Source organism: Sus scrofa, chromosome 2, assembly GCF_000003025.6.
Source record: "Sus scrofa isolate TJ Tabasco breed Duroc chromosome 2, Sscrofa11.1, whole genome shotgun sequence".
NCBI lineage: Eukaryota > Metazoa > Chordata > Mammalia > Artiodactyla > Suidae > Sus > Sus scrofa.
The window spans coordinates 54,367,989-54,392,948 of record NC_010444.4 but is presented as its reverse complement, the minus strand read 5'-3'; the positions used below and the strand labels follow the sequence as shown (position 1 = coordinate 54,392,948).

At 36.0% G+C, this 24,960-nt stretch overlaps 1 protein-coding gene across 1 annotated transcript; it reads right to left on the bottom strand.

The window, feature by feature from the left end:
• Positions 15,626-16,375, bottom strand: LOC110259743 (olfactory receptor 2T2-like). The gene has a single exon (XM_021085484.1). It carries the CDS (start codon positions 16,373-16,375, stop codon positions 15,626-15,628), a length of 750 nt encoding a protein of 249 aa, XP_020941143.1.

Genomic DNA, 24,960 nt, shown 5'->3' with positions numbered 1-24,960 from the left:
TAAAAACCAGCGAGTACCTGTAGCCTCCAGTTGTTCTTACCTCTGTGAAGTCGACCTCCCAATATTCCCCTGGGGAATGCTCCTCTGACTCTTACGCCAGGGGAGGATTTGGGTCCCCCCTTCTGGTTTACCTGTGCACAAACTGGGCATCTGCTCACATGGTCTGTGATCATATCATCTAGGTTGGGTATGTAGTAGAGTCTCCGGAGGAGGTCAGCTGTCTTCCAAGTGCCTAGGTGTGTACCACCATGCAGCTGTTGGATCAGTGAGTTTTTCCCAGGGCTTGGGGCACACTGATGTGTCCTTCTGGCAAATGTCACCATCCTTGCTGGTCCAGGCCTCCACCTTGTTGATGATTTCTTCTTTCTTCTTCAGGTGTATAGTGAGGTTTTGGTGGAAGGGTGGGTAATGTGGTCAGGGCCATAGCTTTCCTCACTGGTTTTTTAGCTGCCTCCTTTGCTGCCACATCAGCTGCCCAGTTCCCTTTTGCCTCTAGAGAGTCCCTTCTTTGGTGGCCATTACAATGGATGATAGCAACTTTTGCCGGTAGCCAGATGGCTTCTAGGAGGCCAAGTATTTCTTCTTTATTTTTAATGTCTTTTCCTTCTGATGTTAGGGGACCTCTCTCCTTTTAGAGGCCCCCATGTACATGTGCTGTAGCAAATGCATACTGGCTGTCAGGATAAATGTTAACAGTTTTTACTCTTGCCTTTCTCAGGGCCTCAGTCAAGAGGATCAGTTCTGCCTTCTGAGTTGAACTCCCATGGCCCAAAGCCTGAGCCCATATTATTTCTCCCTCCTTCTTGATGACTGCAGTTCCTGCTAACCAGACTTCATCCTTTAAAAAGCCACTCCCATCTGTAAAGAATACCTTCTCAGGTTGTGCCAGTGGAATGTCACTCAGATCTGGTTGCAATCCTTCTAGGCCAGTTGTGATTTCCACACAGTTGTGGATGGGCTGCAGTGGGTCATCATCTGGTAGGAGAGTGGCTGGGTTCAGGGCTGTCGATTTTTGGAACTTCAATAACAGTTGGTCCAAAAGTAAGGCCTGATATTGAGTGAGCCACACATTTGATAACCAACCTTTGGGAGTTCCTCTTAAGAGGGTCTCCACAGCGTGTAGGGCTGTGAGGAGCAAGTCCTAGCCAAGAGTTAGTTTATCAGCTTTCTTAACTAGGATGGCTGCTACAGTTACCACACATAGGCATGCTGGACACCCAGAGGCTACTGGATCCAGTCTTTCGAGAAATAGGCCACTGGTAGCTTCCAAGGCCCTAAAGCTTGCACTAATACTCCCTTAGCTATGCCCTTTTTTTTATCTATGTATAGGTGGAAGGGCTTGGTTGTATCAGGCAAGGCAAGTGCAGGAGCTGACGTTAGGGCTTTCTTTAGGTTTTCAAAGACCTGTTGTTGAGCCTCTGTCCATATTAACGGGGTGTTTCCCCCAGCAGTGGCAAAATACAGGGGTTTTGCCAATTCTTCAAAATGTAGGATCCAGAGGTGGCAGTACTCTACTGCTCCCAGGAATTCTCACACCTGTTTCTTTGTGATGGGAGTTGGAATCTTGAGGATAGCAGAGACCCAAGAGGCAGATAGCAACAAGACCCAGGCCTATGTCCGGAGCTGTGGAATGTTAACAAGGCCCAGGCTTATGTCCTTCATATTATCCTAGAAATCATTGCCTAGAACCATGTCAAGGATATTTTTTCCTGTTTTCTTCTAGGGATTTAACACTTTCCCATCTTACATTTAAGTCTATTACACATTTCCAGTTGGTGTTTGTGGGTGGTGTAAGAGAGGGGGATATTCAACTTTCCCAATACCATTTATTGAAGAGATTTTACTTTCCTTATTGGGTATTCTTTAAAAGCAATCATTTGAACATACACAGAAAGGTTTATATCTGGGCTGTCTATTCCTTAGCACTGGTTTATGTGCCAATTTTTATGCTAGTACCACGTTGTTTTGAAAAGTATATGTATATGCCTTCTTTGGGGTTGATTGTGTTGTATATGCCTGTTATGTCCATTTTATCTAAAGTGCACATAATGATTATTACATCCTTATTGGTTTTCTCTCTGCATGATCTCTTCATCGTTGAAAATGAGATGATGTAATCCTCTACAATTATTTCTTTGCTGTCTATTTTTGCCTTCAGATATGTTAATTTGTATACAAATTTTTATATCTTTTTGATGTATTGACACTTTTATCATTACGTAATGACTTTCTTTGCGTCTTGTTACAGCTTGTGAATTAGTCATGTTTCCTATGAAATAATACAAGATATTCTTACTCTGCTTCCCTTTGTATTGTAGATCTTTTCCGTCCCTTCCCTTTTTTCCTGTGAGCTGTCTAATCCTTCCATGAGTCTTTTGAAGGCAGCCTGTACTTGAATCTTTTTTTTTCTTTACTCAGCTACATTTTTAGTGTGGGAGAATCTAAATCATTTGAATTCAGAGCAATCATTGGTGGTTAAGTTCTTACTATCACTAATTTGTTAATATTTTCTGATGGCCTTGTAGTTATTTTTTCCCCTTTTTTCACTTTTGCTGTCTTTGTTAGTTGCCTATTTTTATGTAGTTGCTGATTTGTATTTAGTGTCATACTTTGATTCTATGATCTTATTTATGTGGTTACCTTTTATAAAATTGTTGTTTTATAATTACTATTATGTCTTCATAATGTCTCACAGTAATAACAGTTTAATATTATCTAATGACAACTTATCAATTACATAAAACTTGTGACATTGTTTCTTTTTCCTCTCATAATCTATGTTATAATCTCAATTTAAATCTCTTTATATTGTGTATCTATTAATATAATAGAGTTGTTTTAGATATTTTCAACACACTTTCATTTTAATCAATATACTAGAGGTTAAAGTAATACACACACCATCACTGGAGTTAGAGTCTTTGAAAATTGGCTATATAGTAAATTTTATCTGTGAATATGATACATTAATGATATCATGTTACTAATTAGTGTCTTTTCACTTAAGCTTTATATTTTTATTATTGATACAAATTTGAAAGGTTAATCTCCCTATAGAGTTACTGCAAATTATTAGTTATATTTCTCATATTTTACAATGTATCCTCGAATATATCTCACAAACAATAGTTTGTACCTCCTTCATTTTTCACCACCAGTGTGTTTTCTATATCTGTGAGCCTACTTATTTTTTTTTTACATTCACTAGTTTGCTGTGTTTGTTTAGATTACATGGATAAGTGAAATCATACAGTATTTGTCTTTCTTTATTTGCTTTATTTCATTTGGAAAATCCCTTCCAAGTCCATCTATATTCCTGCAAATGGAAAAATTTCATTAATTTTTATAGTTGAGTGATATACCATTATAGAGATGTAAACCACTTCTTCTTTACCCATTCATCTGTTGATGGACAGTTAGGATGCTTCTATATCTTGGCAATTATAAGCAATACTGCTATGAACATTGAGGTGCATGCATCTTTTTGAATTACTGTTTTTGTTTTTTTAAGATACACCCCAGTAGTAGAATGGCTGGTTGATATAATAGTGCAGCTTTTATTTTTTTGAGAAATATCATGTTTGGAGAACTACTGTGATTTCTACAGTGGTAGGACTGTTTCACATCAACAGTGTAAGTATTCCATTTTTTCCACATTCTTGCCAACATTTTTTATTTGTGTTTTTTGGTGATAGTCGTTATGACAAGTATGAGGTGATATCTCATTTTGGTTTTGATTTGCAATTAGTGATGCTTGATGCTAAGTTTGTTTTCATACCCCTTTTGGCCATCTGCATTTCCTTTTAGAAAAATGTTCATTCAGTTCTTCTGTCCATTTTAATTGAGTTGCTTGTGTTTTATTCAATTATTTAGTTAGTTATTTTTGATGTTGAGTTATAGGAGTTGTTTAACCAACTAGGATATATCCCAGGAATGCAAGGATTCCTCAATATCTGCAAATCAACCAGTGTAATACACCATATTAACAACTTGAAGAATGAAAACCATATGAACACTTCAATCAATACAGATAAAGCTTTAGATAAAATTCAACACCCATTTTTGATAAAAACTCTTCAGAAAGTAGACATAGAGGGAACATAAGTCAACATAAAAAAGGCCATTTATGAAAAACCCACAGCTAACATCATATGAAATGGTGAATATATATGTACATATATATTTTTTTAGTGCTTCACCCAGATCATATGGAATTTCCCAGGCTGGGGTTCTAACTGGAGCTACATCTACCAGCCTATGCCACAGCCACAGCAATGTGGGATCCAAACTTCATCCATGACCTAACCACTGCTCACGGCAATACCAGATCCCTGACCTAATAAGCAAAGCCAGGTATTGATGGATACTAGTCAAATTAGTTTCTACTACACCACAATGGAAACTCCCTAATGGTGAAAATTTGAAAATGTTTCCTCCAAGATTAGGAATAAGAGACCTGTGTGCTATTGGGTCATTTAGTGATACAGAATAAATTGAAGAAACATTGTAAATCAACAATACCTTAATCAAAATTAAAAAAAAAGCTATTAAGAGTTCCTGCTGTGGCACAGTGGATTAGGATCTAGTGTTGTTTCTGTAGCAGCTCAGGTTGCTATTGAGGCATAGGTTGGATCCCTAGCCAGGTGCTTGGGTTAAACACCCTTTGTTGCTGCAACTGTGGCATGCGTTGCAGCCGAAGCCAAGATTCAATTCCCTGGCTCAGGAATTTCCATACTCCAAGAGTGCAGCCAATAAAATAAAATACATTAAAACTATTAATAATTTCAAGACATTGATATTAGGCATTAAGGCAAGAATGGGGACCATTTCATGATGGACAACTGTGCTAATGGACAGTCTCCATGTCCAAATAGCTGATCCTGCATGCAGAATTATTTTTGTTTCTAGTCACTGCTGACTTAAAAAAGTGCGCATCATGAGAGTTGTGAGTTAAGTTTTATTTGTGGTAAAATGAGGACATAGCCTGAGACTGCCTATTTGATTTAGGATGTTGGTGTCCAGCTATACTTGGACTACGATTTTTCCCACCAACTCTCTTAGAACTATGATTTCTGTATGAGAGACTGTATGGCTTCTCAGCCTCCATAGTTATATGAGAAAATTTCTTATATTAACTCTTTTCTGTCTCTTTCCCTGGATATGTATGTAATATCTTCATAATATATGTATTTATATAATATTGATTTATATATGTTTATAATATCTGTTCTCTATCCATCTATCTACACCTATTGGCTAAGTTTGTTTAGAACTAATACAACTCATACACACACTCTTTGAATGATATCATAAAACCCTCAAAATATCCACTATCAACAGACTGACTGGTTACTAAAAGTAGCTCTTGGATAAAAGAATATTTCTTTATTCATGATAGCACACAGATGTGATGCCAACTCAATGTCTAGATAAGCTGGCTTAAAATCACTGATTTCCAACAGGTGCCATTGTGGCTTAACAGGTTAAGAATCCTACTAGTATTCATGAGGATGTGGGTTTGGTCCTTGGCCTTGCTCAGGGGGTTTTGCATCCATCATTGCTGCAAGCTTCAGCACAGGTTGCAGATGCAGCTTGGATCTGATGTTGCTGTGGCTGTGGTGCAGTCTGGCAGTTATATCTCTGATTTGACCCCTCACCTGGGAACTACCACAGGCCACAGGTGTGGCCATAAAAGAAAAAAAGTGAAATAAATTAAAATCTCTGGTTTCCCAACATTTATAATGGTAAATGCTTCCTCTTAGATTTCTGTGAATTCCCAGAGGATTTAGATCCCTATTGTCACTTCCTAGGTCTTGCTTTTTGTAGTCTAGATATCACTTAGTATACTTTATATTGTACATATATACCTTATTCTTTCTTATCCAACATTTTTAGAGCAAAGTATTCCTCATCCTAGTCAAAGGCAGCTTTGTGAACTTCCATGAAAACCAGCATGATATTTACTCTTTTTCTGGGATGTACTTGCACATTTCAATTATGCAAGACAATTTACTAAGGTATTAAACTAAGCATTGTTATAAAGAATTTTTATGTAAAAAATTAAATAAACTATAAAATACATTGTAAAAAAATCCAAATATGTTGGTTATATGCATAAATTAAAAGAAAATGTCCATATTCATTTATTTACTGCTCGATATAAATAAAGAAAATAATGGAGTTCCTGTTGTGGCTCAGCAGGTAAGAATCTGATATAGTATCTAGGAGGATGTGTTTGAGAATCCCTGGCCTTGCTCAGTGGGCTAATGATCTGGATTTGACACTTAGCTGGGAAACTTCCAAATGCAGCAGAGTGTGGTCATAAAACAAAAGCAAGCAAGCAAGCAAGAAAGAAAGAAGAAAGAAAGAAAATATTACTAACACCCAGAAACTCTACTCATGTGCCATTTAGTCAACAAGGTCATTATAATCCTGACTTCTAAACTGGCTTTCTAAGTGGTGTACTTTGGTATATGCTCTGTATACCTATCTGTTTCTCTCACTGTATGCCAGAGGAAGTTAGCAATGAAACCTGCATGTGTATATCACATCCCTCTTGCCCCATTGCCACCTTTGCAGAGTATGACTGCTGTTGCAGCAGGGCCTGTGAATCTTCTTTTCCAAGACTGGTCATCAGCTAGGATATAGTCTCCATTCGAGACTACTGACTTTCCTGGCATCAAGTGGATAAAACTTACTTAATAAATATTATATTGAGTAAAATATTAATCACTGACATTATAATAAATGAGAAAAAATCTTAGAGTTTAACATGGTGTTTTATTATGAAAGGAAATAATGTACATCCTTTCAAAATTATAAGCAATGTTTAATGATGTCCTAAATGATAAGCAATACAATAAATATGAAGAATTCAAGAAAAATTTTTGAAAAAATTAAAATTTTATGGAAAAGTGTCGCAAATAAATGTACCCCCAAAATTCCTTCCCTGTGATGGAGAAGGACTTTGTGTAACTATCTTTCTTTTAATTTTATAAAATGAAGGGAATTTCCCTAGAAATGTACTTAAACTAATACCCTGAACTTAAATGAGTAATTACAGCAACATATCTGGGAAAAAAAAAAAAAAGAAAGCATATGATTATAACTTCCTAATTTCTTCTAAAATGATATGGATTAAAAATGACACATAATATGAAAGATCAGAGACTAATGGAGAGGGCAGTTGCACACAATATCATAATAGGTTAATGTCAGCTTACAAATCTGGATTCTAAAATAGAACCATTAAGCACATCACTTTTCCAACTAATTGTTTCCCCTATCCATTGAAATGATATTGTAATGAGCTAATTGTTTATATAAGGAGTTAAGGCATCCAGGGCAATTAACTATCCATATCCCAAGAGACTTACACTCAGATGTCTCAGAGCTTGAGTATGTAATACAAGTGTACCCTATGTGTTAGGGACAATAATAATGATGATGGTGCTGATGATAATAACTAAAACGAGAACTCTATTACACACTAATGCTTATGCAAATGAAGAGGCTGAGTCACAGAGATGTTAATTTGCTATTCCTCAAGCCGTAACTGGTAAAGTTGGGGTTGAGATGCTTATCTGTGCTATTAAACACAAATTATTGACTCATAATGATGAGGATTTAACTAAAAATCTGCTCAAAGCAAAAAATATTTAATAAAATATGCAAAGCAAAATCAATATCAACCTTTGAAAGTCATGTTTATTGTTATTTTTCAGAGGTTTTTTTTTTTTTTGGTTCCGTCTGTTTGTTTTGTTCCCCTAATCATGTATGCTGTTTTAAAGTATACACCAAGGATAATAATGCAGTTTTAGAGTAATGTCATGTTGTTAAGTGTCCACAAGGTGGTAGGTACAAGGATGATTGATGGCACTTTGGCCCCAAAGTTATACCTAATGGAGACCTAAGTAGAATCTGAAAATAATCACTTTTTGTTTGTTTCTTTGTTTTTGTTTTAAATTTATAGATTTCTCATGCCTATGGAGATAAATCAGCAAATTTAGGGATAAAGGGGAGAAATATAAAGTCTCAGATGCCATCATGAATAGCTATGAGTTTAGTATCTGAGGTACTAAAAATAAAATGTTCTTTTCTTGGTTTTTTTAATATGTTTTCAACTTTCAACTTATACACCAATTTCAGCTACAAATTAGTGTGGCCTTAAGGTCATAGGTTTGTAGTGAAATCATTGGTGTTTGAATCTTGGCTTCTAAAATTTTGGAGATATATATATTTGGGCCTGTTATCTAACTAGAGCTCAGTTTTCTCTCTTGTTAGGAGTTAAAACAATTAAGAAGAAAGGCTTCTTAAGACAGAGATTGTCCAAGTCTGCACTGTTTCCTCTTCAGGTAAAAGACATTTGGCTTTTGTTGTTCTTATGTCCAAGCAGGGTTGATCCTGTCATTACCATCGTTTAACAGTTCACAGAAGATGAGTTATTTGCCTTATGACTATTGTTATTTTGGGGTATAGATTGGTGGCTGGTTGTATATGCTGTAAAAGTTCCTGCTGGAGCCCTCCTAACTCTTGCCTCAGGAAGAGTAAATAAATGTCTAGTTGTAATTGTCTACCTGAAGCCTTGCTCTAAAAGAAGAGGTAAAGTTGCTGGTGATATGAAAACAGAAGAACCTGCCATGCCTCATGTACAAGTCAGTGTTTGGAAAAAATTACAATCCTTAACCCACTGAGCAAGACCAGGGATAGAACCCACAACCTCATGATTCCTAGTTGGATTGGTTAAAAACTGAGTCAACGGGAACTCCAGAAAGAAACTCTTTAAAGAGGCAAGTAATTTTCACATATTTATCAGACCTGTTAACAGGAATCTTACTTTGTCCATTTTGATTAGTTTTACTTGTCAGGGATGTGTTGTCACTTTCTATGCAATAGAGATCTGCACTCTCTCCTCCACACTAAATAATTTCCCAAATATTCTCAGTATTGACTATCATTCTTTTATGTCTGAAACCCTTCTTGATATTCAACGAATTATTTAACAAAATATTTATCATGTAGACTTTATATCATCCATTATTACGATTTTATACTGTATACATATATATTTCATTTGTTAAGTAAATGAAATAAATATGTGGAAGAAATGGTTCAGTTAATTTTATACATATATCTCACACCTGTAGAGAGACCCAGAGGGGGTCTAACTGCCTCTCAATGTGGAAAGTCAAATCCTTGGTAGACCAGCCTAGCTGACATACAAAAGAAAATTAACATAGTTTTTTTTTTTTTGTCTTTTTGCTATTTTTTGGGCCGCTCCCTCGGCATATGGAAGTTCCCAGGCCAGGGGTCCAACCGGAGCCTCAGCCACTGGCCTACACCAGAGACACAGCAACGCAGGATCCGAGCCATGTCTGCAACCCACACCACAGCCCACGGCGACGCCGGATCGTCAACCCACTGAGCAAGGGTAGGGACGGAACCCGCAACCTCATGGTTCCCAGTCAGATTCGCCAACCACTGCGCCATGACGGGAACTCCCTAACAAAGACTTTTATCAACATGTTACTCTCAGAGGGACGTTTATCCCCAGGTCATTACCAGGATTAACAAGCTGGCAGCTGCATATTGTGCCACATGTTTCCCTCCTTTGGAAATTGTCAATAAATTAATAGCAAGATTTGGCATAAAACCACAACCAGAAATCTGAAGGCATAGTTCTGAGGCTTTCATCTTCCTCTTTCTTTCCTGGGAGGGGCAATAGTTTGCTCTGAACATCACCTTCTCTTTCTCCCATGAAGTGAATTCCTTCTCAAAATATTTGGTAGTACTCTTTGAAGATCAGAATCAAAATGTGTTAATGCAGGTGAATATGCTTTCAAAAATGGCATCAGTTTTTTTCCCTATAATCAAGAATAGTACCTGATATATTGAGAGTATACAACTGGTATTTTAAATTGACTTTATATGGTATTTGTCTTTCTCTTTCTGACTTACTTCACTCAGTATGAGAGTCTCTAGTTCCATTCATGTTGCTACAAATGACATTATTTCATTCTTTTTTATGGCTGAGTAGTATTCCATCGTGTATATACACTACTTCTTCCTAATCCAATCATCTGTCAATGGACATTTTGATTGTTTCCATGTCTTGGCTATTGTGAATAGTGCTGCATTGAACATGAGGGTGCATGTATGATATCACTTATATCTGGAATCTAATATATGTCACAAATGAATCTTTCCACATAAAAGAAAATCATGGATTTAGAGAATACACTTGTGATTGCCAAGGGGGAGGGAGTTGGATGGATTGGGAGCTTGGGATTAGTAGATGCAAACGATTGCCTTTGGGATGGATTAGCAATGAGATCCTGTGTAACACTGGGAACTCTGTCGAGTCACTTATGATGGAGCATGATAATGTGAAAAAATAGAATGTGTGCATGTACGTGTAACTGGGTCCCTATGCTGTACAGTAGAAAAAACAATTGTATTGGGGAAATAGCAATAAAAAATAAAAATGAAATTAAAAAAAAATTAAATTGATTTTAATTATAATTTATTATTTCCATTCTCATATTAACAAATTACATTTTTAATAAAGATCAGAGTGTGATGACCATAAATTTTCTTATATATGAACTTAGTACCATAACTGAGAAAAAGTCCCTAATCATTTTTATAAAATAGGATGTGTCTCTTGAGTGAGAGTAGAGGACATGCACTATGTATGATGAATTTTCTTATATATGAACTTAGTACCATAACTGAGAAAAAGTCCCTAATCATTTTTATAAAATAGGATGTGTCTCTTGAGTGAGAGTAGAGGACATGCACTATGTATGATGTGATTGAATTGTTTAAATTGTATTAAAGTATACCATACAATAGTGAAGTACACACATAACAGGTGGCAAGATAAATCATATCAAAATGAAAATACCCATGCAACAACCCCTGAGGTGGGGAATAGACACTTGTTCTTGCCAATTTTAATATTTTTTTAAAGGGTACTTGATTTACAGTGTTGTACAAATTTCCACTGTAGCACATAGTGACCCAGTCATAAATACAACTATATATATATATATATATATATATATATATAAAATTTTTCTGGTAATATCTACCATCATGTTCTATCCCAAGAGACTGGATATAGTTCCCTGTGCTTTACATTAGGATATAATTGCTTATCCTTTTTATTTTTTGCCACATTGAAAATATTTTAATGAAACTATCATGTAATTGTAATGCTTGCTAAAATTTATATTTTTTTTCTTTGACTTCATTTATTTGTTATAAAGATTTTAATTTTTTTCCATTATAGCTGGTTTACTGTGTTCTGTCAATTTTCTACTACACATCATGGTGATCTGGTTACACATACATGTATAGATTCATCACAGGTGATTAGGCATAGTTCCTAGTGCTATACAGCAGGATCTCATTGCCTATCCATTCCAAATGCAGTAATCTGCATCTATTAACCCCAAGCTCCCAATCCACCCCCCTCCCCCTCCCCATTGGTGACTACAAGTCCATTCTCCAAGTACATGATTTTCTATTCTGTGGAAAGCTTCATTTGTGCCTTATATTATATTTCAGATATAAGTGATATCATATGGTATTTGTCTTTCACTTTCTGACTTACTTCACTCATAATAAGAGTCTCTAGTTCCTTCCATGTTGCTACAAATGGCATTATTTTGTTCTTTTTTATGGCCAACTAGTATTCCATTGTGTATATATACTTCTTCCTAATCCAATAGTCTGTCCATGGACATTAGGGTTGTTTCCATGTCTTGGCTATTGTGAATATGGCTGCAATGAACATGCAGGTGTATGTGTCTTTTTCAAGGAATGTTTTGTCCAGATATATGCCCAGGAGTGGGATTGCTGGGTCATATTGTAGTTCTATGTACAGATTTCTAAGGTACCTCCATACTGTTCTCTATAGTGGTTGTACCAGCTTACATTCCCACCAACAGTGCAGGAGGGTTCCCTTTTCTCCACAACCCATCCAGAATTTATTTCTGGACTTATTAATGATGGCCATCCTAACTGGTGTTAGGTGGTGTCTTGTGGTAGTTTTGATTTGGATTTCTCTAATAATCAGGGATGTTGAGCATTGTTTCATGTGTTTGTTGGCATCTGTACATCTTCCTTGGAAAATGTCTGTTCAGGTCTTTCCCATCTTTCCATTGCATCATTGGCTTTTTTGCTGTTGCGTTGTATAAGTTGCTTGTATATTCTAGAGATTATGCCCTTGTCCATTTCATCATTTGGAACTGTTTTCTCCCATTCTGTAAGTTGTCTTTTAGGTTTCTTTTTGGTTTCCTTTGCTGTGCAAAAGCTTGTCAGTTTGATTAAGTACCATTGGTTTATTTTTTGCTTTTCTTTCTGTTGCTTTGGGAGACTGACCTGAGAAAAAATTTGTAAAGTTGATGTCAGAGAATGTTCTGCCTATGTTCTCTTTTAGGACTTTGATTGTGTCTTGTCTTATATTTAAGTCTTTAAGCCATTTTGAGTTTATTTTTGTGCATGGTGTAAAGTTGTGTTCCAGTTTCATTGATTTGCATGTAGCTGTCCAGGTTTCCCAGCAATACCTGCTGCCAAGCCTGTCTTTTTTCCATTTTATGTTCTTGCCTCCTTTGTCAAAGATTAATTGACCATAGGTGTCTGGGTTTATTTCTGGGTTCTCTATTCTGTTCCATTGTTCTATATGTCAGTTTTGGTACCAGTACCATACTGTCTTGATGACTGTGGCTTTGTACTGTTGCCTGAAGTCTGGGTGAGTTTTGCCTCCTGCTTGGCTTTTGTTCCTCAGTATTGCTTTGGCAATTCTGGGTCTTCTGTGGTTCCATACACATTTTTGGATTGTTTTTTCTAGTTCTGTGAAAAATGTCATGGGTAATTTAATAGGGATTGCATTGAATATTTTGATCACTTTGGGTAGTATGGCCATTTTTATCATATTAGCTTTTCCGGCCCAGGAGCATTGGATATCTTTCCATTTCTTTGTATCTTCTTTGAGTTTCTTGATTAATGTTTTATAATTCTCAGCATACAAGTCCTTTACCGTGTATTCCCAGGTGTATACCCAGGTATTTGATATTTTGGGATAAAATTTTAAAAGGTGTTGTATTTTTGTATTCCTTTTCTAATATTTCATTGTTAGTATGCAGAAATGTGATCGATTTCTGAATGTTAATCTTATATCCTGCTACTTTGCTGAATTTGTTGATCAGTTCAAGTAATTTTGGGGATGAGTCCTTATTCATTTTAAATAAAAGCTCAAAGTCCATACTTCCTTTGCCCCAATCATTAATTCTTCTGATGTCCCTAGGAAGCAAATGCATCTCTCCTACATGTTGTTCTTTAATTACTTCTTTATCAATAACCCATGTTAAATGTCCTTGTTAAACATGAAGGTGATTCATCTAGGAAATGCAAAAACAAAAGCCAGATGGCCACCCAGATCTGGCAGGACTGACTCAGAGGAAATGAAAAAGAAGACACCCATGCTCAGGGTAGAAGGGAAATGGGAATTATTAAGTGAAATATTTTACAGATAGAGAGACCAGGAGATATCACATCCAGTGCTTCAGGGAAATGGGGAATACTGGAAGGAGGATTGTGCCAATATAACAAAACACACGAGACTACTTTATATTTAGAAAGTAGGGGGACCAGGAGGCACTCTGTTCCACAGAACAAAGCATAGGCTTTAGCTCACATGACATATTAAGGAAGATGATGAGATAAATATGGAAAGTGATGAGATTATTATTAGTGGGATTAAGGAAGGTGACAAGATTAGTGGGCAAGAACAGGCATAGGCAATGTTGAGGTTATCTTCTTAGTGATATCAAAGGGGGTACCTGCAGGATATAGTGCAGTTGATTAAATTGTTTATAGAATAACATGACTATCTTGTCTTTGAAAGAGACCTTGTACTTTAGAACTCTGCATCCACAGATATTTGCCTTCTGTAGAGTTCAGCTGTTCAGTGCTCTCCAAGAGGAGAGGTGCTAACAGAGGCAAGAAGCAGAAAGTAGTAAGTATTAGTGGCAGAAATTCAAAGGAATTAAGAATATGAAATTGAATTGAAATGACATTGAGGGTATTTTATAAATGAATCCTGGCTAGTAGTTACTCTACTTGAAGAGGTCACTTCATACAAGTCATTCCTCCATCTCTTTTCTATTTGTTTTTTCATTTTAAGGTAAGATCAAGTTTGGGGGAGCTTTCCAAGGCAAAACAAATCCTGTAACTAGCATATGGATGAGAGTGTGTTTGACTTGCCTGATCAGCTATGGAGGAAATATTCTTCACTCTCTGTTGACCCTAGAATAACATAATGGTGAATGACATTTCCATGGTGTTTTGTCAACTGCAAAAGCACTAAAACATGATTCCAACACATTCTAACTCCTATTGATAGACAAAATAAATTCTGAGTGAATAAAAACTTCATTTGTCATATTTCAATATCTTACACACAATGGGAAGTTAAAATTAGGTAAATAGATGGAGAATCCTCAGTGAGTGCAGTCTTTGTTTAGTAAATATTCTTTCATAATCCTGAGTCTATCAAAACACGACATTTAACCAAAAGCTAATTAAGAGAAGAAATATTTGTCTACCAGCCCTTTTGATGGAGTGTTGAAGGACAGGAGAATTAACCAAGAGAGCTGAGTTAACCAATGAAAGCTTTTGGTTTATTCATTCTATGTTCATCTGCATTCATATTATTAGGTAATGATTGAAAGTTATTTAAGGATTGGAGCAATGCTACTGTCTTAATAATAGAAATCAATTTTAAATAATCAGTGCATATTTACAGAATTCCATGCACATGATGGACTCCATGTAAATAACTACCTATAGGTTAATTTCAGAGTTTAGAAAACTCAGACTTACATAATAGGTAAATAAGAATACAGAACTCCAAACTCAATTGTCTTCACAAAAGTCTTTAAGATAAAGATGTTCCACTATTATCACTAAAAAAAAATTATTTTGGATCTTGACATTATATCAGCAAGGACATGGCAGTTGTTCCTTGCAGTTTCTGTTCAAAAACTTGTCAGCAATACAGACAGAGAAGATACATGAACACGTTACACATAAAAAAATCTACCTAGGACATTCGATAGGATGTTTGGCCTGCCTGGGATGCTATTTTTTTGGCCATGGCTTGCAGCATGCAGAAGTTCCCAGGGCCAGAGATCAAACCTGAGCCAGAGCAGAAATCGGAGCCATGACAGTGAATGCACCAAGTTCTTAACAGCTAGACCACCAGAGAATTCCAGGCCTTGGATAGTATACATAATGCTACTTGAAGAGAATGCTTTCAGGATGATGTCTGCCAGTGAATTTGGAGAAGCAAATTGGCTGATCCTCAGATGCTGGCTATCTTCAGCTGTAATTCTTAAATGATGCTAACAAAAGGATAATTTTGCCTGATATAATTCAGAATTGTGAAGTTGATATTTTTCAGAACTAAAAGCATCTTCTCTTCAATTTCTGTTGGCCACAGCATCAAGGATGTTTGTCCCTGGGTTCCTCTAGTATTTCCTGGGCACATTCTCCACTCTGACTTTCTGGGAGGAAGCATTATCTCCCCATCAACCTCCTTAGCGCTGTGGTCACATCTTTATTTCTCAAGCTGTAGATGAGTGGGTTGAGCATTGGTGTGAGGATGGTAGAAGGCAGATACAATTTTGTCTTTCTCTGGTGTGTGGTATGAATGGGGCAGCACATTGGTATAGAAGGCTGCCCCATAGAAAATGATCACCACCATAACATGGGAGGAACAGGTTGCAAAGGCTTTTCTCCGGCCCTCAGCAGAGTTCATCTGATGAACGGTGAGCAGGATGCGAGTGTAGGAGACAGAGATGACAGATATAGGGATAAGCAGCATCAGCACACAGCAGGCATACATGAGGGTCTCGTAGAGTGATGTGTCAACACATGATAGCTTCAGTACCGCTGGTATCTCACAGAAAAAGTGGTTGATCTTTCGGGACCCACAGTAGGGGAAACTCATAGTAAAGGGAGTTAGCATGAATCCATCCAAGGAACCACCAATCCAGGAGCCCACCACCATTAGCAAGCAAATCCTATGGTTCATAAGGAGAGGGTATCGAAGAGGGTTGCACACAGCCACGTACCGGTCATAGGCCATGAGGCCCAGCAGGAAGAACTCCCCTCCAATCAGGGTCAGATAGAGAAAGATCTGAACTGCACAGCCCAGGAAGGAGATGGTCTTTTCCTTGGAGAAGAGGTCTTGCAGCATCTTGGGGACAGTGATGCAAATGTAGACAGTGTCCATGATGGAGAGTTGGCTAAGCAAGAAGTACATGGGTGTGTGAAGACGGGAATCTGTGTGTATGAGCAGAATCATAACCACATTGGCTGTTACAGCCACCAAAAAGATGGAGAAGACCACTGCAAAGATAGGCCCTGGGAATGTAGGATGTGTGATGAGGCCCAAGAGGATGAAGTCAGTGGAGTTCTGGTGAAATGCCACCATGTTCATGTCACATGCTAGCTCTAGAGCTGCAAAGACCGAAAGTTGTTGTTTATGAATTAACCAAATTCAGAAATTCATGAATTTATGTATTAATCAAAATATAATACATAGACATCCATCTGTTATTTCATAAATTGATAGAAAAGACACATGAAGCCAATAAGTATAGATAAATTTCATCTTTTTTGGATTCTGTTGTTATTAAGCTGCTCTGCAAATGTTAATCCCTCCATCAGGGATTAACAAGGCAGTAATATAACCTTTAATTAAGGGTCAGGAATCACTGGCCTGTAGTCAGATATTGTTTTACCAAGGAAGCTCAAGTCTTAGGCACAGTTCAAAATGTGAACTTGGATTTGTTTTTTTCACAAGATCATTTGGTGTTATAAATCTCAAGTGAGGGCCACCTTAACTTTATTACACAAGCATGGCTTTGCCTTCATCGTCAGGGTGGTATTTCTGATTGACTCCATTGAGCGGGTTCAGATTTTATGACTTGGTATGGCCTCATATAATTTCATGGAGACTTAAGCTACTCTTAAATCATTGTTCAGCCAAACTCAATAGAGTTTCTCTGACATTCTGAAGTTATCAAAATGTTATAATCTCCTAGGAATTCATTGCTAATTGCCTTAAAAATAATTTCTTATTTATTGCTTTATGTTGTTAACTGATCCTTTATGTTAATCAATAAAGGTAACTCCAGATGGGAAAAATACAGTAATATTAAAATTCCCTTGAATAAATGGAATTCATTTTTATAATTTTTATTCTTGAGAAATATAAATGTACTTTAATTAGATATGTTCTGGGACATTGAAGGATGAATTTAGTATTATTATTATGATTTATTATTATTTTGTAGTTTATCTCTTTCCCCATTTCAGTGACAGAATTACTGAAGCAATATATTTCCATTAAATGTATTCCCTAACAAAGTATATTCAAAGACACAGCCTTTGAGATATCAAGAACAAATAAATTCTCTTTTATGCTGAAGGAATACTATTTGGAAAAATAGACTTTTTTCTTCTGAGTGTTATTCAAAATGGAGTTAATTATAAGTTATATTCTAGATGAGTAAAATTCCAGAAGGCAAAAATAAAAAGCAACTTTATGTTTTTCTCTGCTGAAACTAAATTTTAATCAGTTTAGGGGGAAAAAAGTAAATGCCTGCAAGCTTAATAAAACTTACCTAAATATCAAATATTGGCTATCAACAAGCGTGGTGAAGGTTAGCAACTTTTGCCTTTGTTTAATATGTGAAATATTTAATTCTGACAGTCACAGCTCTGAATCATAAATAAAAAACTAAATTTAAGATATGGTTAAAGTTATATTTGTAAGATTCTGCAACAACTGGTTGGATATAAAGATATTAATGTAGGTAGACAATAACTTTGCCTTGACCAATGATCTTATTTTTCCTGTTAGAGATAATAGAGATTTAATATGTCACTTAATGACACTATATCAGATCCAGTCCTAACTGTCATTTTACAAATACACTGAAAAACTGAAATAACTAAATATTTGGAAAATTGCCTAAGAAAATTTATAAAGTTGCTTTACAATCAAAATATGGGCCAAATGGGAGTTCCCGTCGTGGCGCAGTGGTTAACGAATCCGACTAGGAACCATGATGTTGCGGGTTCGGTCCCTGCCCTTGCTCAGTGGGTTAACGATCCGGTGTTGCCCTGAGCTGTGGTGTAGGTTGCAGACGCGGCTCGAATCCCGCGTTGCTGTGGCTCTGCCATAGACTGGTGGCTACGGCTCCGATTAGACCCCTAGTCTGGGAATCTCCATATGCCGTGGAAGCGGCCCAAGAAATAACAAAAAAAAAAAAAAAAAAAAAAAAAAAAAAAAAAGGGCCAAATGATTTTATTTCATAGAAACATTCAGATTGGACTCCACAAAATAATAAACAAATTAAAACTTTCTCATTGCCTTAATATCTTTGACTAAGGGGTGGGGAGTGGGGTGAACTGGGAGTCTGAGGTTAATAGTTGCAAACTTTTGCAATTGGAGTGGATAAGCAATGGCATCCAGCTGTACAGCCCAAGGAACTATATCCAGTCACTTGTGATGGAACATGATGGAGGATAATATGAAAAAATTATATATATATCTGTATGAGATTGGGTCTCTACTGTAAAGTAAAAATTGATAGAATAGTATAAATAAACTATAATAGAAAAATAAAAATTATAAAATAAAAAGCTTTTCTGAGAAAAAAAATATTGGAATGCATATTTTTTTTTTTTTTGCTTTTACTTTACTAGATCCTCTCTCAGTGTAGATCGTAGATTAATAGAATATGAAAGCTGAAGCAGAAAAAAGAACCTTAGAAAGACTTTTTCATTATTTTTAAAACAACCAGAGACTCAGTTAATAAAAGAACCACACATTGGATACAGGGTGGTTGGGAGTGTGTGTGTTTGTATGTGCATGTGTGTGTGGGTCTGTGTGTGAATGTCTGTGTTTGTGTAAGGGACAGAATATTTGCATGAAAGAAACAGATCCTGTGAAAGTCATAGCACTATAAGGGGCTTGAATACAGAGGTTCATATTTTACTTTAGTCAATTAATCAAATATATAAAACCACTGACACATGATCTAAACATAAAATTAACATAGTGCTGTGGCATATTTGACACAATAATTTAGCGGTGACAATATCCACATTATGAACAAAATAACATTTTATTATTTACTTCCATGTACATAAGTTTCCAGCATCTAATTTTAACATTAGTGTCATTATTATTGTTTTATGTGATGTGTGATTTTTGTGATTTGATTTATTTTAACATACAAGATCCAGGATTCCATTCCCCATCAGTAATCTTTCTACTACTATCATCATTATTATCATTATTCCCTTCTCTTGAGTCTTCTCCTATTTCACTCTATAACTAGAGCCCTTCTTAAAAAAAAAAAAAAAAAAAAAAAGAAAATGAACAAACTTGTATCTCATGATCTCAGTCATAGGCTTTTCTACTGTTCAAGTCAGAAAATCCTCTGACCTCCAGGATTAATCAAAAAATCACCCACCATAGCTACATAGTCACTGGTGGTAGGGAAGGGGATGGGGTGTGGGAAGATCCAAACTCTGGATCTCTGTCATGGGAAAGAATGGGCAAGTTTTTCAAGACACCTTGATTTAGTCTCTGATGTACCACGTGGTGAGAAGAGGTAAGGACGTCAAAGAGGGTCTCTGTGCAGAGCCCACCTGGTAGAAGCTGCCTCTTTTAGGACAGTAGTACTGGAATTATTCTGGGAGAAGCTACAGGAATCCACACACAATTCAGACTCTAGAGCATTTTTGCAAAAAGAGATCTTATAAAAAGAATTAGGTGATATCCTACCAGGGAGAAGGAATGTCCAAGATGGTGAGGTCTTGGGACCTTATTCACTATAGGTACATATTTAAATCATCTGTATCATATGATGTTTTGACATCTTAGAAAACAGTTTTACCTAAGGAGAGACTGCCCTCCCTGGGCTAGCCAGTTTTTAGAGATAGAGAAGTGTTCAGCATGTCTTTGATGTGCAGACTTATCAGTTTTGAGACAGACCTCCTCGCTGGCATTTGTGCACCCCTGGAGGCAATTTTCTCTACCTGAATCATTCCAGAACTAAGTACCTGGAAAACAGAAATCACTCCGAAGCCAGCCAAAATTATTCAAACCATCTAATCCTAAACTCTTTCCACTGCCCTGCCTTATTTTTTTTCAGTGGAAATCCCAATAATGGCTGTGGCCCAGTGCTTTCTCCCTGCTCCTGCCTTCTGCCTCCAACTATCCTGGTGACTTTTCCTGCCCTTGTTTGGTATGCTGTGGCTCCTGTCTTTAGGATCTTGAATATAACAAATTTTATTTTTATTTGAATCTCTCCTCTGTCTCCTCCAGTTGCCACACTTCATTGACCATCTCATGGAAAAATGCAAAATACACCCCCTGCCAGGAATCAAGCATGGCTATAGATATAGGATAAAAGCTGGCTGTTCTTTCTGTGTAATTCTCCACCTCAAGCAGAAAGAGACTCAGATTGAGATTTATAAAACTTTAAAGCAGGAAACATTTAATGAGCACATAAGCGATAACTGCTTTAAAAATGGTAGTATACAATAAGAACCAAGAGAAGGTTGGAATAAGTTTGGTTAGAAAAAACTACAATATCAGAGATGGAAGCTGAGCTGACTTTAAAGTCTGAGGCTTAAAAAGGAGAGAGAAAAGCATCATCAATGGTGTAAACAATGTCAGAAAAAAGATAGCAAACAAGAATTACCATGGCATAAATGTGTAAAGAAATGCCCAGTATAACTGTAGCTAAAGGGTGCCTTGGAGGGCTACTGTGTGTGGAATAGACTGGGGTTGGCTTATCCTGGGGCTGGAAGTGAAGGCTGAGAGATTTTTGATTCATTTGGAAATTAAATACAAATGTAAGTTGTTTGATAAGCCATTATACATGGTGAAATAGTAAAGGTATATGACAGTTTTATAAGGTTGAAAGCAAGTTGATTAATATTATACACTGTAAATAATTTCTTTGAAGCCTCACTAGGCTGTGACCAGTGAACTACTTTTTTTTTCTTTTTTCTTTACCTACACCACTTAGAACTATACTCATTTATCTATTTTTATATATTAGGAAATTGTTGGGCATTGTTTCAGTTATTGAATAATCAGATTCTCCCTGTTTATCCCTATGAAACTTAGTATCCAATGATGTGAATTTGTTTATTTTTCCATACTTTATCTCTAATGCTCATAGTCATATGTGTCCATAAATACCCTTGGCCTGCTCTGTTCATTCAGATGGTAACTGATTTAATCAATGGAATGGAAACTAACCCTCTACTTTCCCTTACCACTCTCACAGTCAATTTGGAAATACTCAAAATGGGAAATCAAATATGAAAAAGAGAGAAGCCTTTCCTTGCTTAAAAATTTAAACTATAGTAGCATGTAGATAACATTCATTGAACATATATGGCACCAAGAATTAATTCAGTAGAAACAGCATGTGTTCTAAAGTCAGATATCAATTTACTTAATAAATATTGCTAAGGATACCATAAATGGTCCAGAAAAAAAAGTACAACTGTGTTCCTGGAGTATTAAATTTAAAGTTGTCAGATGCCAGAAGGATAGCTACTGTTTCGATTCAGAGATATAGCCTTATGAGCAGTGGTATCAGTTTGTGCAATGATAAATAGAAATAAAAGAATCAGCCATAGTGAAAATCTACTCCACTATACTAATGCTATAAATGAGTAAAGGATCAGAGGGAAAGAACAACAGCATAAAACTAGGAGTGACAGAGGATCATAAGAAGCTGACATGTCTGGCTCCTAATATAATGTGCTTATGATTGCATGGTACAAGTAAATATCTGAAATGTAGACATAAGGCCATTCCACTACAGTTTCTCAGCTCAATGGTCTCTGATATACCCATGGTAGGAAGATTCTCAGGAGATTTTTTTAAGAAATGTTGTTTGTCTACAAAAAACAAAGATATGTTATTTGGGGGCACTCTTAGAACACATAAGTGTGCATATTGAGTAGGAAAGGGAAAAGGGAACTTAGAAGATAATCAGAAAAAAAATAAATAATTCAGTGCATTTTCATTTCCTCCCAACGATGCAAAAAACCTCCACCTACAACTAACTACGTACAAAGAGGATAACACTTGCCCTATACAGAGGGCAATTCTTGTTTTTCCTTTAGAAATGTATATCCAAACCATTAAGGTCTAAAAATATGGCATTTTCCAGTCATGAGCTCTTACATACACTTTTTCTCTTTTTAAATACATTCAAGCCATTCTACACTATTACCAGATTCTCTTTAGCTTTCTGGCATCAAATCAATGTATCCTCTTTCCAAAGGTGAATGTATAAATTTGTACTTCCTAATCAAACTTATCCTTCTTAATCTTGATGATTCATTCTAATAGTCACAGAATGATGCCTAAAAAAAAATCCCAGTTTGTAAGAAAAGTTCTATGTGTTTTCCATGAAAACATTAGCTCTTACCTCAGAGCAGCTGAGCCCAAGCCTTAGTTAGGCAAAAGTGAAATGGCAGACTTATTAAATACTTGAATATAGAGGTGGGGCTATGTTAAAAGTAAGCTTTTAATTAATACTGGATTTCAGCATCCTGCAGGAGCAATCCCTAGTTTAGTAATTAAGCTATGGTTCCTGGGTTCATCTTGTTCATTAGAGGAGGATCAGCCAAAGTCCAGTGGTGTCAGTTTGTTCTTTCTTCTCCCAAGGGAAAGGTTGTAATCATTTATTGATAATTCTTCATAAAATTACTTACCTAATCCTGGCATCTCTCAGAATAATAAAAAAAATATAATATGGATATGACAATAAGATTCATTCTAAGTTTAAAATTAAAGCTTAAAATTCTAAAATGGGTTGGGATAAACAAAAAAAAAATCCCTCTTTTTCATGGCATTGTCCTATTTTGTTTGGGGACAGTTATATTAAAGATGTGTATTTAATACTGAGGTTAATTGTTTTTTCGTAGTCATTCATCTAGTGAGTAGTGGAGAAGGAATTTGTATGCAATATGAAATAAAGGAGACATTATAAAGAACAAAGAAAAGGCAGAGAAAGAGAAGAAAGTAGGGAGGGAAACATGAAGGAAGGGGAAAGAAGAAAGAAACGTTATGGAGTAAAACAAAACATGTTTTCTAAAAGTTATTTTGCATCACCATATTAAGATATTAAAGATGTGATAAATTAAAATTTCTAAAACAAAATCACTTAATTTCTCTAGAAAGGTAAGTGGTCTTTTTTGAAAGATAAGCAGCTTAACTAATAATAATTTCTATGATGATGATAAATATCATGATAGAATGGTTTTCACACTTTAGGCCTGCTGATGGATATGTTACTTATATGTTTAAATTTTTTTGAAGAATATTTGATTCACGATATATTAATTCCTGCTGTACAGCAGAGTGACTCAGTTTTTTATATATATATATATATATATATATATATATATATACACATTCATATTCTTTTCAATTTTGGTATATCACAGGGTATTGAAAATAGTTCTTTGTGCCATACAGTAGGACCTTGTTGATTATCCATCCTATATATACTATAGAATGGATAATCCTAGAGTATATAGGATATATACTTCTGTTTCCTCACCTCCCAAGCTTTATATTACTTATACAATTTCTAAACATCAGAAATTTATTAGCATAGATCTTATACCTCATACCCTCTGTATTACAGATGAAAAAATTCCAACAATTTAGAATACTATTCATTAACTAGCTAATTCTTCTTAAAGATTTTTTATTGGAATTATCTATAAATGTAAAAGTCTTTCAATTAGATATGAAATAGCATTGAATATACTTTTCCTTCTAGTGTGACACTGCTCACTAAAGTCCCACCAAGATCAGCTGGATATTGGTCTTCTCAGTCCTAAATGAGTTTGATAATACCTGAGCAGCTACAGCTACCAAGAGGTTGATTTATCAGTCAACAGCCATCCCAGTTTATCCCAGTGAGCATATGACAACTTTAAATTTAATACTCCAGGAACACAGTCGTACTTTTTTTTTGTGGACCATTTATGGTATCCCTAGCAATATTTATTAGACCTCATATCTATTGTCTTGTGTTTTAACTGTCAGGGTTTGTGGCTTGAGTGTGTTTGGCATTTAGATGCACTTGGGCTTTCTTACAGGTAGTGTTTTTGCTAGTTTACTGAATTCTTTTCTTGGATGGGCATTAGCTGACAGCAGTCTCCCAAACTCCCTTAAAATTCTCTTTTCTGTCTTTAATGCCCTAGTGGAATTTTTTTTTTTTTTTTTTTATGGCTGCATCCATAGCCCATAGAAGTACTCAGGCAATGGATTGAAGTTGAGCACCAGTAATGACCCACACCACAGGTGTGGCAACACTGGATCCTTCAACCCACTGGCCCCAGGCTGGAAATTGAACATGCACCTCCACAGCAACATGAGCCACAACAGTTAGACTCTTAATCCACTGTGTCACAGTGGGAACTCTCCCTAGTGGGATTTTTAAACTATTTGATTATCCTACTCTATCCTGATCACATTCTTTTTGGAAAAAATCCTCACTATTTTTTTTTTTTATTATTAAGTCCTAAATTAATATATTCTTAGGAAATTCCTTCTACCTTTCTAAAGAGTTTAACTCTAATTTTCCTTAAAGATAGAGACATATATTAGATTTCCAAACTGAAACCTCAAACATGAAAGTAAAAACCATGGAGACACAAAGAACTGGGAGGAAATAATCTCAGAGATGATAGAATATCAACTCTAAACAATGACTCATAAATTATATAATTCAAGCATCTCCTTGGAGGAATGATAAAAAGCCTCAGGGGATGTGCTAAAGATCCTGAACTTGGAAGAAGGATACCTGGGTTACTGCCATGCTTCTG